Source organism: Kryptolebias marmoratus, linkage group LG22, assembly GCF_001649575.2.
Source record: "Kryptolebias marmoratus isolate JLee-2015 linkage group LG22, ASM164957v2, whole genome shotgun sequence".
NCBI lineage: Eukaryota > Metazoa > Chordata > Actinopteri > Cyprinodontiformes > Rivulidae > Kryptolebias > Kryptolebias marmoratus.
This window is the reverse complement of record NC_051451.1, coordinates 22127433-22145380: the sequence shown is the minus strand read 5'-3', so window position 1 is coordinate 22145380 and position 17948 is coordinate 22127433. Positions and strand designations below refer to the sequence as shown.

The following is a 17948-nucleotide window of genomic DNA, read 5'->3' as shown; positions in this document are numbered from 1 at the left end:
GAGGAGCCGCCCCAAGGCGGGGCTAAAAACTCCAGATCCCTACAGTACCCCCCCCTCAATGATCGCCCCTTGGCGATCGAAGACGCCTCTCCGGATGGTTCCTATAAAAGTCCGTAATTAGTGTAGGGTCAAGAATAAACGATCTAGGGACCCATGTGCGCTCTTCAGGTCCATAACCCTCCCAGTCAACCAGGAACTGCCGCCCCCTGCCTCTCTGCCTGACGTCCAAAATGCGGTTAACCGTAAAAGCAGGCTGGTTATCGATTACCCGGGCGGGAGGGGGGAGGACGGTAGGAGGGCTCAACGGACTGTCCACTACTGGCTTGATCTGGGATACGTGAAATGATGGGTGGATACGCATCGAGGCTGGCAGAGTTAAACGAACTGATGTGGGGTTTATGATCTTCTCGATAGGGAATGGCCCGATGAAACGAGGTTCCAGTTTTCTCGTGGTGCCTCTCAATGGGATATCCTTAGTGGATAACCAAACCCTATCGCCCACCTTGTAACCGGGTGCCGAGGAGCGGTGACGGTCTGCATATCTCTTATTTTGTTCACAGGTTCTCTGCAAGGCTCTTCTGGCCTGCCTCCACATGCTTCTGCACTTCCGCAGATGAGCCTGCACAGAGGGAACAGTTAGTTCGATTTCAAAACTTGGAAACAGAGGAGGGTTATAACCCAACGATGCCTCAAATGGTGATATTCCGGTGGCTGACGAGATGTGTGTGTTGTGGGCGTATTCAATCCAGACCAGTCTCTTGCTCCAAGTTGAGGGATTATCGCCGGCTAAACACCTAAGGGCCACCTCGAGCTCCTGATTGCAGCGCTCAGACTGACCGTTGGACTGAGGATGGTACCCAGACTTGAGACTCACCCTGGCTCCCAGTCCTCTGCAAAAGTTTTGCCACACCTGAGAGGTGAACTGTGGCCCTCTGTCCGACACAATGTCAATAGGTATCCCATGTAGCCGAAATACATGCTGCGTAACAATTTCGGCAGTTTCGAGGGCGGTGGGTAACTTGGCGAGAGGGATGAAATGTGCGGATTTGGAGAATCTGTCCACTATGGTGAGTATTACAGTGTGCCCCTGGGAAGGAGGTAATCCCGTGACAAAGTCTAGGGCGATGTGTGACCATGGGCGGTTAGGAATGGTTAGGGGTTGTAACAACCCGGCTGGGGGCTGGTTACTACCCTTACAACGGGCACATGTGGGACAGGCGGAAACAAACTCCTTGACGTCTGACAACAAACTAGGCCACCAGAAATAACGACTCGTCAGCTGGGTCATGCGATGGATACCAGGATGGCAAGTAAACTGTTGGGAGTGTAGCCAATCAAGAACTCGGGGTCTCACAGTCGTCGGGACGTATGTCTTTCCAGGAGGACCCCCTCCAGGGTCAGGTTCTCTCTGTTGGGCCTCCTGGATCTCTCTCTCGATATCCCAGGTTAGAGCGCCTACAATTAACGAGGGTGGAATAATGGGTTCCTCCTCTTCAGAGGAATCCGAACTAGCCCACAGCCTAGACAATGCATCTGGCTTCACATTTTTTGAACCTGGCCTAAATGTAATTGTGAAGTTGAACCTCCCGAAAAACAGGGACCACCTAGCCTGTCGGGGGTTCAACCTCTTCGCAGTCTGTAAATAGGCCAGGTTCTTATGATCCGTCCAGATGAGGAATGGCAGCTCGCAACCCTCTAACCAATGTCTCCACTCTTCTAACGCTAACTTAATGGCTAGAAGTTCCCGGTTGCCCACGTCATAATTTCTTTCCGCTGGCGTAAGGCGGCGGGAGAAGTAGGCACAAGGGTGGACCTTACTGTCCTCGGAGGACCTCTGAGACAGGATGGCCCCAATGCCTGAGTCAGACGCGTCCACCTCCAGGATGAACTGAAGTTCGGGGTTCGGATGACGTAGAATGGGGGCTGAAACGAAACGAGATTTAAGTTCGTCGAATGCGGACTGGGCTTCAGTTGACCAAACAAAAAGCTGTTTGGTGGAAGTTAACTGTGTGAGAGGAGCGGCAACCCTACTGTAGTCCTGAACAAATCGTCTGTAAAAATTTGCGAAGCCTAAAAACCTTTATAATTGTCTGCGATCAGAAGGGATGGGCCAGTCGGCAACAGCCCTGATCTTCTCCGGGTCGGTCCGATAGTGGCCTTGTCCGAAGATGAAGCCCAGGAAACTGACGGTGGTAACGCTGAATTCACACTTCTCTGCCTTCACAAATAACTGGTTCTGGTATAGTCGTTGGAGGACTGCTCGCACTTGAGCCCGGTGTTGTGTTGGATCCTGGGAATAGATTAAAATGTCATCCAAATATACAAAGACGGAAATGTTCAAAAAGTCACGTAGCACATCATTTATAAGGGACTGAAAAACTGCAGGTGCATTAGTGAGACCGAAAGGCATGACCAGGTATTCGAAGTGTCCGAGAGGGGTCTTGAACGCAGTCTTCCATTCGTCCCCCTCCCGGATCCTTACCAAATGGTAAGCGTTGCGGAGGTCCAGTTTAGTGAAGATCTTGGCAGCATGAAGTTGTTGGTGAACGGAGTCAATTAACGGGAGAGGATACTTGTTTTTAATTGTAATGTGGTTTAATCCCCGGTAGTCGATACAAGGACGCAGGCTCTTGTCCTTCTTCTCGACGAAGAAAAATCCTGTGCCTAGTGGAGAGGTGGATGGCCGTATGATGCCAGAAGCAAGTGAGTCTTCTATATAGGTCTTCATTGAGTCGCGTTGAGGCCCCGAGAGGTTAAACAACTGACTCGATGGTAAGGGTTCTCCTGGTTGCAACTCAATAGCACAATCGTAGGGTCTGTGAGGTGGTAGAGACAGGGCCCGGGCTTTACTGAAGACTGCAGCTAAATCGTGATATTCCGTAGGTACCTTGGTGAGATCAGTCTGTGTCTCAGAAGTGTCCTTAGTGTTTGGGATGGGTAAGGCAGACTGAAGGCAATGTTGTAAACAAAAAGGGCTCCATGAGTCAATCCTTTTCGCTGACCAATTTATGACTGGATTGTGTCGTTGCAACCATGGAAAACCTAGTATTAATTGTGAGGATGGGGCAGAAAACACCAAAAATTCAGCTGTCTCTCTATGATTTCCTAACGTGATTAACTGTAATTGGGGAACCTTGAACTCAATACGGGTGATGACCTGACCAGAAATATCCATAACTGGAAGGGGTGATGATAACTGTACTTTCTCTAACTGCAATTGTTCGACTAGATTGTTGGAAATGAGGTTTTGTTCGGCACCGGAATCAACTAACGCATGTATAGGGATCTTAATCTGATGATTGGTAACAGTGGCGTGAACGAAAAGTCGTGAGCCGAGGGGTCGTGAAAAACTACCCACTAGTACCCCCCGGACACCTAGTGAGTCTGACCTTTTAAATATGGACACTTAGCCCTGAAGTGATTCTTCTCCCCACAATAGAAGCATTCTCTACACTCTAATCGCCTAAGTCTCTCCTCCGGGTTGAGTCTCGCTCTCCCCACCTGCATGGGTTCGCTTTCAAACTTCTTAGTTCCTGACTCGATTTCGGCTCTTAAGTTGCTCTGCTCCGACTTACACGGCCAACAAGTTCTCTCGCGTTGTCTCTCTCTTAAACGATTATCTAAACGGATGGACAAGGTTATTAAATCGTCTAAGGAGCGTGGTTCGTCCAAACCAGCTAACTGATCCTTAATTTGCTCCTGTAGTGCATGAACGAACACCCCCTTTAGTGCGGGCTCATTCCACCTGGAGGTTGCGGCTAAAGTGCGAAAATCGATAGTGAATTGAGCCACCGAACGCTGTCCTTGCCTCAAATTCCACAACTTTTGCGTGATCTTGGTTTCATTAAATTGGGTGCCAAAAGTCTGCTCAAACTCCTCAATGAACTGGTCAAACGGTGTTAATCGGATAGCACGAAAGCTATATTTAGCCTCGGCCCACTTCAAGGCTCTATCTCGTAGCAGCCCAATGACGTAAGAGATCTTAGATGCATCGTCGATGAAAGACTGAGGCGAACGAGCAAAAACCAGCGAACATTGCAGCAGAAAACTAGCACACTTACCAATTTCGCCAGCGAAATGCTCGGGGGTTGGAGACGGAACCTCGCGGAAGTGTCCGGAAGTGTGTGCCGGAAAAGACGAGGCGGAAGGAGCGGAAATGGAAATGGATTCAGCGGCTTGTGGAATTAACGACAAAAGTTTCTGGTGACTATCCTGAGCGAGAATAGTGAGTTGATCGAGACGACCAGTCTCTGACTGTTGTCTTTCACAAAGGGCGTTAATCATTGATTCGTGTCGGGCAAGCAAAGAAGCTGCTTCGGACCCTTCGGTTCTGGGAGAGGTGTCCGCCATTTTGGACGCAATTCTCCGAACCCACATAAACTTATTCCGGAACTACAAAAAACATTAAATGACGAAGGTGAGTAATCAATATAACTCTTCTACTAATCCTGAACTAGTTCTGGTTCTGGCGTCGCTCAGGACAATTGTTTGGCTGGAGCATTCTGACAGAAACGCATGGTAATATGTCATGACACTGTCGCCTGAGTCTAGCTGTTGGCAATTATTCTCACTTCTTTCATTTATTGCACGCAGCTGACAGGAACGCATGGTAATATGTCCAGAGAGCGAGACCAAAACCAGACACGGAGACAACAGCTGAAGGTAAGTGTGTTTATTTGCAAGGTGGTAACTATTTACAGTGCGTGTGTCGTGGTAGGATCTGGAAGGCAAGAGGAACAGGGTGAGTCTCGGGTACCAATCCTGCTATCAGCTGAGCACTGCAAGATGATTTAATTGTTATTCCTTTGGTCTTACAGGTCCGGGAGGAGTCCAGCAGCGAGGAGGAGAAGGAGGCGTTCAGGTGATCCAGGAGTTGACAAGCCAGTAATTCCATCCAGGTGAGTATCCAAGTGGTCGAGGTAAGTATCCGTGAACCCACAGCTCCGTGACGTGGCCAAGAATCTACAAACAAAGTACATAGAGGACGTAATCAATAAGTTACCAAAACTTGGTTAGAAACGGTGGCTGCGAATCTAACCCAGGAGGTTCGATGCTCCAGCGAAGGTCTGGTCTCAACTGGAGGCTTAAGTACTGGCAGTCCTCATTATCCAAATCTGGATCACCTGTGGAGGTAGAAAGTAGAGGAGCCGCCCCAAGGCGGGGCCAAAACTCCAGATCCCTACAGCAGCAGGTTATTCATAATCATGTTGAGTTCAATTTAATGTAACACTTCAAATGAAGCTTGTTTCCTATTAGGATTTAAACTATGCTGTAGAGTTAACCTAAATGGGACCCAAAACAATGAAATTTTATTATGTGGTCAACCAATTAAGTATTCCACATTTTCCCTGCCTCTGCAACAGTCTATGTGAGCTTATTATTAGAGAAAGATTGAGACTAGTGACCTGTGTTTCAGATTTAACACACTCTAATGGCTCTCATAAGGTTAAGTAGTGAAAGGAAGTACAAACTGAACTTCAATAAGTCACTGCATACAGACTAAAACAGCCATAAAGAAGCCAAATATTGCTCTTTTATATATAAAAAAAATAATACTTGATTTTCTTTTAGTGCATGGCATCCATTTTTGTTTTTCTACAAAAGCTTTTGCTGTCTATCACAATATGCTTCATGGTAAAATCATCAAAATTACATGGTTTCAGTAAAGACAAAATGATTAAAAACTAGAAATATTAACTAGAACAATCTGTGAGGGATATGAGCTGTCTACAGTCCTGAGAAGGCATCTGTAAATGGCTCCAGCTTGTCTGAGCTTTGAACAAAAGCTAATTGTTTTCTGCAAACAGTTTCAAAAGATCCATTTGCAACAAAAATAACTAGGACAAATTAAAGAAAAATGATCGAATGATCAAAGAAAAATGATAAAAGCTTCAGAACTGTGTGAATTTTATCCGTGTCTCATCTTCACTGAGTTTCCAGTGAAATTACAGCCCTTAGCTTGACTTGAACTTTTTTTTACCTTTAATAAATTTAAGACTTGCTTGTCTTTCATGTCTACACCCATGAGAACTCTTCTGAAGTTAATAAGAACCCACCTTCTTTCATTGAAAAGTACTCTTCTTCTGCAGTCATTTGCTCATCTTCACACATTGAAGAATTAGGCCAGTTGGCAAAGGTAAAAAATGACAGCTTTTTTTTACACTATTCAGTAAAAATAACACTTTTACTGATATTATAAAACATTTATACCATGTGCAAGTAGCTTTTAAAGAATGGTCTGGTGTTAAAATCTGGTGTTAAAGTCATTACAGCCAACACTCACTCTACTTTTTTATTGTCTGCTGTCACTTGGCATTCATGTTGCTCTTTTCAACCTTCCTGCTTCTGTCTGTGTCTGATATCTTTCTTCATATTAATTGTGCCAAGATCTCAGAACTCAATTAGCATCACAGTGTACTTTTTATCTGAGTCTGTATATACTGTCTAAATTCATAGGTTTCTCAGATCTTCCTCTGAAGTTGTTCCCTGGTTCTATTTTAGCTGCTGCACAAAAAGAATACACCAATCTAATTAAAAATCAAACTTCAATATGTTTTTGCTTGGTTTGCCAGTCAATTTTAAAAAAATAATGCAATGAGAACAATCTAAATTATGATTGTGCTTTTTAAATTTAACCACTGAGACGTGTCATTTATCAGACTTAAATTAGAAAAAATTGATTGTTCTCAGTAGTCAAAGTTTTTGGTGTCCCAAACCCTTCTCAGTTTTGTTATGGGTGTCTTCAACTTGGCTCAAGGGTACAAGAACTGTATTTTGATCCCTGCACTGTAGCTCTCCTCTGACAGAAAACATGTCCAGATATAAAAAACACATCGATGATAAACAATGATTATGAAAAGAAAATTGGTCCATATCTGCCTATCTTTATTTCAGAAGTGTACTCCAGTAGATTAAATCATAAACAAGGGGCAGCTGCCAAGGTGGGTACAAAGTAGGCAATGAGATAATATGCACGGCTGAAAATACAGTTTACAAGCTTTGCACATAAAAATAAGCCTCGGATTCTCTCAAATATGCCACTCAAAGTGCAACCTCATGGCTCGCTGGTCACTTGGTTCCAAATATAAACAATTTTTTCCTGGGGATTAATAAAGTATATTTAAACTGAATCAAACTGAATACTCAGATTTCATGACTAGTTTCCAACAGTCGAAGCCCACCTTACGAGTTGTGTGAGTTATTTAGCAAAACATCTTGTTTTCTCCCACACACCAAAAACGTGCATGTTAGGTTAATTAGTAACTCTAAAATATCCCGATGTGTAAGTGAGAGTGAGTGGTTGTTTGCCTCGTTCGCCTCTGTGATGGACTTGAGACCTGACTTGCGAACAAATGATCAAACCAACCATCAAATAATTAAAATAATACGAGATACGAGACAGTTCATGAGGAGCCCACTAAAACGAATCAAATGCAGGTTTGACATAAATTCTGCTCTACAATTTTTTTTTTTTAAGTCAAAACATGTTTTACCTTTTATCCTGATCCATCTTCATAAAGCATTTGCCTGTTATCTGAGTGTATCAGTTAACCCATCAGTCTGTGACACAGGAAGTCAAGTGGTTGTCCATCAGTCACAGGCTTGTCAGTTTGATCTCCAGCTTCACGGTTCCACATGTGAAAGTGTCTGTGGGCAAGGTATTGAACCACACATTACTCCCAACATGGTTATTTGCTTTGAACTCTGCCAAATGAATAAATTTAAATAAAATTTACATGTTTTCACTGTTACAATGTTGTGATGCCACTCACTTTCTGTACTGCCAGATGCGGCACCTCCCAACAAAAAGCTTTGTCACTCATGATGATGACATTTTATTTAATTTTTTGGCTGTGAAATGGCTTAAAATAATCATCAGATAATGAAATAGACCAGTACAAATCTTTGATTGTACATATGTGCCACAAAAAACAACTCTTTATGTAATATAAAAAGTTTATATCATTATATCAGTTCTGGTCACATACCACTAATAAGTTTGTTTTGGAACTAGATTACCTAACACATGAAATGTGGTCTACACCAGTATTTAAAAGAGGTTTATGGAGCAGTTCTTCAGCCACATTGTGGGTCAGAGTCAGATTATATTTCTGTTATGCTCTTTCCAGCATTAAGGCCTCTGCCAAGCCATCAAGAAGGCTAAGCTGGCATACTGATAAAAATATCAAGGACAAATTCTGTGATTCCAGAGACACATGGCGGATGTGGGAGGAGATTCAGGCCGTAACTGACTACAAGTGGTGGTCACTGATGCCATACAGACAGGTGGAATTAATTTTATGGCAGGGTTGAGGCTGTGAATGGATCAGGTATGAAAATCAAACCAAGCCACTCAAGGATGTGTGCTCAGTCTTCAAGAGACTCTGCTGCTAAATTTAACCTAAACCAGTTCATTAAATATACCAATGACACAACAGTAGTGAAAACTCATCAGCAATGACAACAAAATATTTTACAGAGCTGTGGTGGGACAGTTAGTGAGCTTGTGTGGAGACAACAATCTGTATTTGAATATCAACAAAACTAAAGAGCTAAAAAGCTGATTAGAAAAAACCCCCCCTAATATTGTGAGAGACCACTCTTTCTCACCTGTGAGCTGTTTAACGAAGAAGATGATACGTTCAACTTTATTCCTCAGACAATAAGTCTGCCTAATCTTCAGTAGCGCTTTCAACACAACACTCTTCTTAATGGCTTCTAGGTTGGTTCCACATCAAGTAAAAAGGAACATGACATACATTTTTATGACTTCTATTTCTTTAGAAAACTGAACACATCTGAGTCTCACTTGGAGCTAAAAGATGAGGAAGCAGATGGTCACGAGAGAAGAAATACATTTTACAACCCTAATCAGATATTTTTGTTTACCGAGTGAAGATTTTAGCCAAAGGCAGCTGCTTTTCTCTGTCCAAAGCACAAACCAACAGCCTGTAATTTCCTTGACGGGTTATATTTTCTCCTTTCACATGATATTTGACTCAACTATTAGTGGTTCAGACACATTTTGAATTGTCTTCAGGCAAGACACTGAATCCTGGCATTGTCCTGACATGTACATTGTTGTATGAGAACAAATAGCATTGATAATTTACAGTAAAGTGCAAATGTCTGAAAGGAATTGCATGAATGTTTATGCCAGTGGCGGAATATAAGAAGCACAGTGTTGAGTGCTTTGTAGAACCTTGATAAGCGAGAAAACAAGCACTGACAAAGTATGGACTATTTTCTGTTTACAACATCCTTCCTATAAAGTAGAAACTGAACCTATTTTCTCTTGCATCCAGACTTTGTGCACAGCTTGAATGAAGCTCTATACTGAGAATGGATTTTTTTTTATCAATCGTTATATTTAACTTTGGTAGACCAGTAAGAGCCTTCCAAAAACTCTTGAAGTGTCTGTTTAAGGAGGGAAATCAGCAGTTTAACCCTCCTGAAGCCCTCGTAACTGAAGAGAGGAAGAGAAGCCCTTGTAACTTCAGGTCCATTTGACCCGAAGGACCTGAGGGAGGGTTAAAAAAGGTTTTGTCAGCAGTAAATTTCAATTTTTAAGACTTTCTAGTATAGAAATACAGGTCAGGATAACGATTTATGTCCTGCTAGGCCTCTAAAATGTCACAGCAGCTTAGAGCAGCAAACCCTGCAAATAAGCTTTAAAGCGACGCATAAAAGAAAAGTGAAGAAGTCACTTTTTGTCAGACGGGAAGCAAAAGGTATTTTAAGAGTGACAAAATATAGCAATGCAATGCAACTTTTTCTGATTTATGTGTTCTGAACCTGTAAAAGGACTCAACAGTGCACCTCAGAGTCTTGACATGTTTCAAATACTTTGTTTTTATATTTAAGTACAAACAAAATAGTATTGTACTTTTTGAATCAGGCCAAAATTCAACAAAGAAGAAATCTTTCAAAGTCTAAAGAGCTAACACTAATCCCAACAGGAACTTTATACCCGAAAGATCCCCCTTCTTTAAATGTTGACCTATTTTATTATAAAAGCATTAACCAGGCAACTGTGACATTCTATTTCAGGTGGGAAGCATCAGTCGTGATGAGACAGATTTGTTGACAAGCTCAAAAGGAAGACTGCTGAAAGAAGAAATGATGCCTGAAAGAAGAGGTTTATTCTCAGTGTGTGAGCTGTACATTAAAGAACCTGATGAGCAGATCAGTCCTTCTGGACAAAAAACAGCGACGTCGTTCAGTGCAGCGGAGAAGAATATGGCAATGTCTGAAGCTTGTATTTGAAGCAATGAGTTCCCTTATTTTTTTTTTTCAGTAAACTGTTACCTGCTAGGACACAAGCCGACTGAGTTGAAGATGAATAAGATGTTGATTACATCTTATCAGAATTTGTGACTGATTCTGTGAAGTGTTTAACAGACAATAAAGCTGAAAAAAGGTTGTAACCATAACAAATTAAATCTTTGCTCATCGTTGAATCCCTTTGTCTGTCAGTCATTACAATTTTTAAATATCTTATTTGCAAATTACACGTTAGATAAGCAAACATTTGAAATTCTTAAAAATATTTTTTCAGCACATGGACAAAGGGAGGCTTCTGTTTGACTTTTTACTGCTTTCTTCTGACGTGTTGAAATCCAGTAGGCATTTATTGGCTCCGATTATAAATCTGACAGCTATTTTAAGCTGCCAAACATAAGCATGGGATGGAAATCTGGCTCTGACAGATGAAGGGTGGCACAATGTTTCCTAAAAAGAGATATCAGGGTATAAATAAATGAATGTCATGGGAAAACACCAGGGGGGTAATTCAGATATGACGCTCACGTGTTCAGTTGCCAACGGATTAATGAAAAGCAGAGCATGTCTCAAAAGGGCTTAGACTGAATTTGGTAAACATATTTTTATTTAAAAAAGCTCACAGATCTGAAAAAGTCACCTTTAACTTTAATCTAGGCACACAGATCTGAAAAAGTCACCTTTAACTTTAATCTAGGCACTTCTGTGTGGAATCATGTTCCAAAAACTGAACTGCAAAAGTTAGCAAACTGCCATCTGGTGCCAAAAAGAGAAAAAAATACATTTCGGTGGACAAATGTTTTTGATTTGTTTTTTAAATAAAAAAACTTAACAAGAACACTAAACTAAACTTCTGTTTCCCTCGTCTTTAGTTTGGCTGTTGGAACAGGTCCCTCTTTTAACTACTGTTTCCTGGAAATTCTTATTGAACTGTCTCAGACTCATAAAGCAATAAAAAGTGATTCCTACCCAAAGTTGTTTGCTACCTGTCATTAATCTCTGATATGAAGTCTATCCAACATGCTCCCCTGCAGCTTGAGGTTCAATTAACAATCCATGCTGCTCGGTGCAGCTGACAACTGAGGATCTGACATGCAACGTGCTTCATGAAACAAAAAAAGAAAATTTGGGTAGACCTCAGAAGGTTTAGAGGTCAGACTGTGGATCGGGCTAAAGATGAAATGATTTAAGTCTGACTTTGTAAAAAATAAATGTTTTCATTACAAATCAGAATGGCTAACTTAGTGTCAGACTTTCAAACATCTGCAGCCCCCCCAAAACTTTCAGAGTTGTGTTTTTGTCTGCATTTTTAAAAGACACCAAACTTCAAACATTAAGTGCGAATAACTTGTTGAATGACTCTGGTGACGAAGCTAAAACTAAAGTTGTTAAACAAGCAGAAAAGAAACCAAAATGAGCAGAACAGTGGCTAAATATAACTAAACAGATGCACAAGCTACAATTAGCAAAACAGTAACTAGAATTAGCAAAACAAATACTAAAGCTAAAAGTAGCAAACCAGATGCTTATATGAGTAAAACTGTCACTAAAATGAGCAAAACTGCAGCTAAAAGCTAAAATAAGCAGAATGGGAGCTAAAAGTAGCAGAATGATAACTGTTCTCTCTATTTGTTTTTAATATCAGGCAATAATGTGCTGCTTCAGTCTGATTTTGAGCTCTGTCATCTGTTTATGGTAAAAAATCAAAGTCCATGTTGTAACTCGCCTCTCACAGAGTAAAAAAGACTGCACCTAAAGAAGACTTTTTTCTTCTGTTTGCAGGAAGTTTGATCCTTTTTCCACCAGGGAAGAAGAAGTAATAAAGACAACCGAGTAAATAAGATTAAAGAACAAATTGCTAAGTATTAAAGACATTTATTGATGTCTAAACATAAACACTGAAGAAAATCACTACACACAGAAAGCATACATGAAAGCAGAAATATAAACCGTGAAAAATAAACTCAGTAGACCTTTAGAAAGCCTGTACAGTTTAAACTATATTAAAATGATCCACTGTTAGAGGTGGCTGCTGAACTTCTAGCCCTTCTTTTCCATCCTGAGTTGTGCTCCACCACCTGCAGCGGGTGTAGAAGAAGGGCAGTAAGTTTGGAAGGAGAGAGGAAAGCAGCACATTAGAAAACACACTTCAGACTGTAAGAATGCCATTATTAAAGCTACAGTATTGAACACCGCCGTTGTGTTCAAGCTCGCTTCAAAGATTCTCAGCAGGAGTTACGTCAGGTCTTTTTTCTGCCCAATTTAAAACAGTCTGTAACATAATGAATCCTTTTTTCTGTGTGATGTGTGGCTTAGGTTGTTGCCTTGTTGTTTCAGCTGAGACCTAAATCCTATTTTTAATATGTGTAACACATTTTATTACAAAATACATAGTATTATTATTACTAACCCTCCTGAAGCCCACAAAAGACAGAGATAAAGTGAGGTAGAGGAGCCCTTGTAACCAGATCAATTTGACCTGATGGCCACAGGAAGGTTAAGATCCATTCTTTGCCTCTAGCACCAGAATCAGCAAACCAATCAGCCTTTAGTTGTCACAATAGTTATCTTGTTGACCAAACAAAGTAGATAAATGAAATTAGCATTTCTTAGAGGAACGTGCATTGCCTTCTGCCTTGCTTGCCAAAATTTTAAATAAAGATCTCCTGCAGTCTTTTAGTGCTCAGAGTATGTGTTGGGAACGATTCTCAGCTACAACCACATCAAATTTTAGCTTGAAATGAGTAAAACTGCCAGAGTTAAAGCATCTCTCGTGTTTACCAAGGTCGATTAACTGTGGAGGTCATGTTGAATCAGGGTGACTCCAAAAGTTAATCAGCTGTAAATGTGCATCAAACGATTGCTTTCATTAAAGTCTGTCCACTGGTTTAACACGGGAGATTACACGATGCTTTTCAAGGTGGCAGGCCATAATAAAAACAGCAGTTTGTATACTTTTTGTGTTTTTAGGGTATTCTGTATTTTAAATTATAGTAACAACAAAACTTGTTAACAAGAAGAATAACAGTTTGGATTTACTAAAAATAAAGTGGTTATTTCTGTTGAAAGAGGATGAGTTCTAACATGTGAATAATAAATACAACAAATATGTTATTTTTTTAATGTTGAATTGAATCAAGAGTGCAAGTGTAATACTTACAGTACAAACCGTACAATAAATGAAACAGTAACAAAGATGGTTGAGCAATCCATTTTATTTATAATATTTTGATCATCAAGACTTACATTACATTGTAATTTAGTAAATAAATGACATGGCAAAGTCTGTTTACTGCATTTGTCAAATTGCACATAAATGTGTTGTACTGTGTATGCAAACATTTCATTAACTATTTTCACTTTACACTCATTTTAATTGGCCTAACAACAAATGTATTTTACTGTTATCTCCTGTCATGTACTTACAGTGGTGACATCCTTTAAGTTTTGTTTGTGCTGATATTTTACTGACATGACAGTTATTTAAGACCAAATTAAATCAGTTCCCAGCTGTTTATTTTGATATAACTCAGAAGGAAAGTGTCACGACCACTTTGAGTTTAGCAGGAGGGAAAAGAAATACCCATGATAGTTTTGGCGTGTTATCACGTCAGGCTGCCTTTGAATTTAAATTAATGTTCTGAGATTAAATTTAGGTTTTAACTGGCATTTTACCAGAGGTGATACTACTGTTGAAATTGATTCCTGCTCCCATGTGTCAAAGCTTTAGTCAAGAGAAGTGTGGAACTGAGAGTCCAGCAAAAAGGAAGATAAGAAGCCTCTAGAGAGCCTCCCAGACAAGTCATCATGAAAGTATCCAAATCCTCGGTCAGGAACTCAACAGCTGAGTCATGATGGCAAAGAGTTGTCCAAAAAACGAAAACTTTATTCAAATTTCTGTCCTGAGAAAGATAAGTTAAGTAAAATCACTGACAGCAACAGAGGTGGAAAAAAAAATGTGTAATTGTGATTTTATGACCATAAAAATGTTGCATATACGTATGGCCATTTGAGATCACAATATTAAGTGAGACAATACAAAACAATATCTTCAAGGTTTGACCAAAACGGCTGCTACTCTTATTACTATCATTTGGTAACGTAAGATTATCTTAGTTTATAACTCTGACATGAAAGGTGGCGGGCGATAAGCATTCCTTCAAAGAATGAGCACTTTTTGTCACCTTGTAAACAGAAACTGTAAATTCCATTAAGCTCTTTGCATTCCATAAATATAGGAAAAGAAATAAAGGCTTCCATTTAAAAAATATATTTTTTTATGATGAGTATTAATGCTATCAGTGCCAAATAAACAACAAGAGTGCATCCCACTCACACAATGTTACATATTTCATGCGAGACTCTTTGCTGGCTTTACAATTTAATTTGATTACAGTCCTACTGATATGAGTCATCTAAAGGCACATTTCACCATCTTGCATCATGAAACTTCTCCACAGTCTCACATAGATAGTTTTCATTAGTTAATACACTGAGTAAGCTTGAGAATCTAATCTTTATTTAGTGCTTGTAAAAATCAAACAGCCGCTTTTTTGAGCTACATTTTCTTTCCACGCCATTTTGAGTGACACAACCAATTACTCGGACAGTACACTTTGTGTCACATCGAAGTCAGTTGCCTCTTAGGTGCAAACATAATAGCCACTCAAAAATGGGCATGCCATGCCCTTTTATAATTTAATTATCACTTGGAAAACCCAATTTCCTGTTCTCTCTGATGAGCAATAACTGCTGTTTATTGTACAAAATGCTTCAGAAATAAACATGTGAATAATTTAATTTTAAATATTCCCATTGCATTCTTTAAGTACGGCTTTTCATCATTTCTGAGCATACCAAATCAGGCTTTAGTCCGCTCGAAAACTTTATCAAACATTGTGGAAAAATCTGCTCGACTCCATGGTACAATCCTGGTGCTGTTCCACTCATACCACATGTCAGCAGCTAATTTACAGAATTTATTGAATTCTCCACACTTGTTCCAGAACCATCTTCAGTTTTATCTGAAGATGATGTGTTTTTACCTAAACAGCCATCCCAGATTGTCCTGATAGCACCTTTATCGGATCTGTGTCTCCTAACCTGTGCTCTATTTCCCCTTCTTATCCATCCTTTTCTTGAAAGAGTCAAAACTTCATTTTCCCTCCTGCAACTCAATCAGAAGTACAGAAAGCAGGCATGAACAGACTCTTTTGTATTGCAAGGGCACTGGAATTATAAACGTGAGGAAGTCTGTAATTGAAAAATGACTATATAACGTATCTGGGAGCAATAAACTCAGGATATGTTTGTAATATCTGAAACATGATTGCACAGCAATGCAATTCAGTTATTTGCAGTAATAACTCATATTTTTGTGATCATCCCAGTAAAAAGGGGCTGTTGGCATATTTTTTAATATCTAATGCTGTGCATCTGTTCCTCTGTATCTAAGACAGAATGGCATCTGGTGTTTTGGAAAATCAAATAATTTGTCAGAGGTATAGTAATTGAAATTTACCATATCTGGGGCACAGCTTTAATGTTTGTGTTTAAAAAATGGGAAAATGCCTCATATCTTAATCCTAATAATTAAAGGGTGCTTAGCAACATTATTTGGTAATTAGACCAATTGGGAATTTTTCTAAACGACTCTCTGAGAGTAGAAGAAATTATGATTTTACTTTCTTTTCTAAATTTACACAACTGCTAGTAATGAACATACTACAGTATCTCTATGTGATAGACAGTGATGAGAAGTTATACTTAATTTAAAGAAGTTTTATCCTTTGATTTATGAAGCAGCTATATTGTTATGATATTTTCAACTGTTAAAGCAATAGCTCAGATATTTTAAAGGGGGTTCTGAGGAACATATATGGTATAATACCAGCTACATTCATAGGCACAAAACTGCCTTTTTAGATTAAAAGCTGAACAAAATAAAAGCAGTGTTTTTTTTTAATCCTATGCAACACATTCAGCATTTATTTGGACACCCCGCTGTTTATCTGTTGCTTCAGCCTTTGTTAAACATACAAAGATGAAACTAGAAGCACAATGTGTCAGAACCTATTCAACTAAATTTAATTAAAAGGTTTGTGAATATCTTCCAGCTTTCGTCTCTGCCCACACATGATGCTGGTGTTCTGATTGTGTGAGGTGAGTCATAAACAAAAAAGGCAATACAATTTGGTGTAACACATGCTTGAATGCTTGTTTTGACTTTTAATCTGACAAGGTTTTTGCTGTTTACTTCACAAGTTTTATTTTGTTGGCAGCTTTTGACAGTTACTTAGTTTTAATACAATACATGTTTATTATTTAGATTGAATTTTTTTAATAGAAAAAAAGTTAACAAACAAAGCAACAAGAACCACATGCCAAAGAGATAACAGAAATAACTTGTAAAACAACTTTTTGTTCTTCTGAGTTGATCTAGTTTTCATAAATAGTACACATAAAGCATTATGTGTAAAAGTAGAAACACCCATGCAAAAAAGGATATATGTGTAACCTATACACACATATATTCTACAATTTTAAAGCAATTCCATAATAAAAAAAAACAGAAAAACAATGTCACCAGATCCAGTCAAACACATACCTGAAATAGCATGTTTTGCTGATGTTTTGATTCCTTAGAAAAACCTCGGCTGCAGTCTTTGGATAAAGATGAGCCAAAGAACAGCTCCAACCTCTGAATGCAATAATCCCAGTGAGCTTCTGTGAGAAGAAAAGCCTAAAAAGGAACCTGGCAGCTTCTGCTCATGTTTCTGATAGCAAAAGCAAACTGATGACCACAGTTCTGGAAAATTTCAACAGGCACGTTTTGTTTATTTCCTGTATTTTTCTTTGATATTATTTTACAAAACCTGCTTCAATCATCATTTTTTCAAATTTAGATTTCAGTTATACAAACTATAAAGGTTTGTTGTTTTTCAAATAAAATTGCTGCAGGGTAAATATGTGAGCTGTTGATTAGGAATTTAAACTTGTTTGCTCTTTGCTGCTGAATTTTGATTAGTCACGTTTCATTTTTCTGTTTTCAGGTTTTTTATTTACACTTAACGCATCAAGATTAGGTCTTCTGAAAGCATGCGTTTTATTAGTTGAAGAGTCTCTTATCATGAAAGCTATTTATTTATATGAACGTAAGGATCTCTGTAATCCCTTGGAAATTTGGTTGTTGAACAAAGGTAGACAATATGGATAATGCATTTTTTTTTAAATATTAATATGTCAGTAATAATAATAGGTAATAATAAGTTAATGTGTTAACAAAGAATATAGAAAATGATAATTACATTTTAAAACTTAATCAAAAGCATACCAAAAATGGAAAAGGTATATGAATACTTAAACAAACTGTAACAAATATTATCTTAATAACATGATTCTTGAAATTTTGTTAGACATTAACTTGTCCTTTAAAACCTGACGAGACCCTAACACTAGCGCTGGGCCAAAAGGCCCTAACCCCTCAAACTCTAAGGAGACCCTAACCCTAGCCCAGGGCCAAAAGGCCCTAACCCCTCAAACCCTGAGGAGACCTTAAACCTAGCCCAGGGCCAAAAGGCCCTATCCCCTCAAACCCTGAGGAGACCCTAACCCTAGCCCTGGGCCAAAAGGCCCTAACCCCTCAAACCCTGAGGAGACCTTAAACC

The 17948-nt window shown here is 39.5% G+C and overlaps 1 protein-coding gene across 1 annotated transcript in view; it reads left to right on the top strand.

Moving 5' to 3' along the window:
• The window catches only part of LOC108234085 (muscular LMNA-interacting protein), a 37425-nt gene extending 26170 nt beyond the window's left edge, over positions 1–11255 (top strand). The window contains exon 12 of the mRNA XM_017412995.3: positions 10051–11255. Coding sequence (XP_017268484.1) covers positions 10051–10266 — 216 coding nt within the window. The 3' untranslated portion in view covers positions 10267–11255. The remainder of the gene's footprint in view (positions 1–10050) is intronic.
• Positions 11256–17948: the final 6693 nt, after the last annotated feature.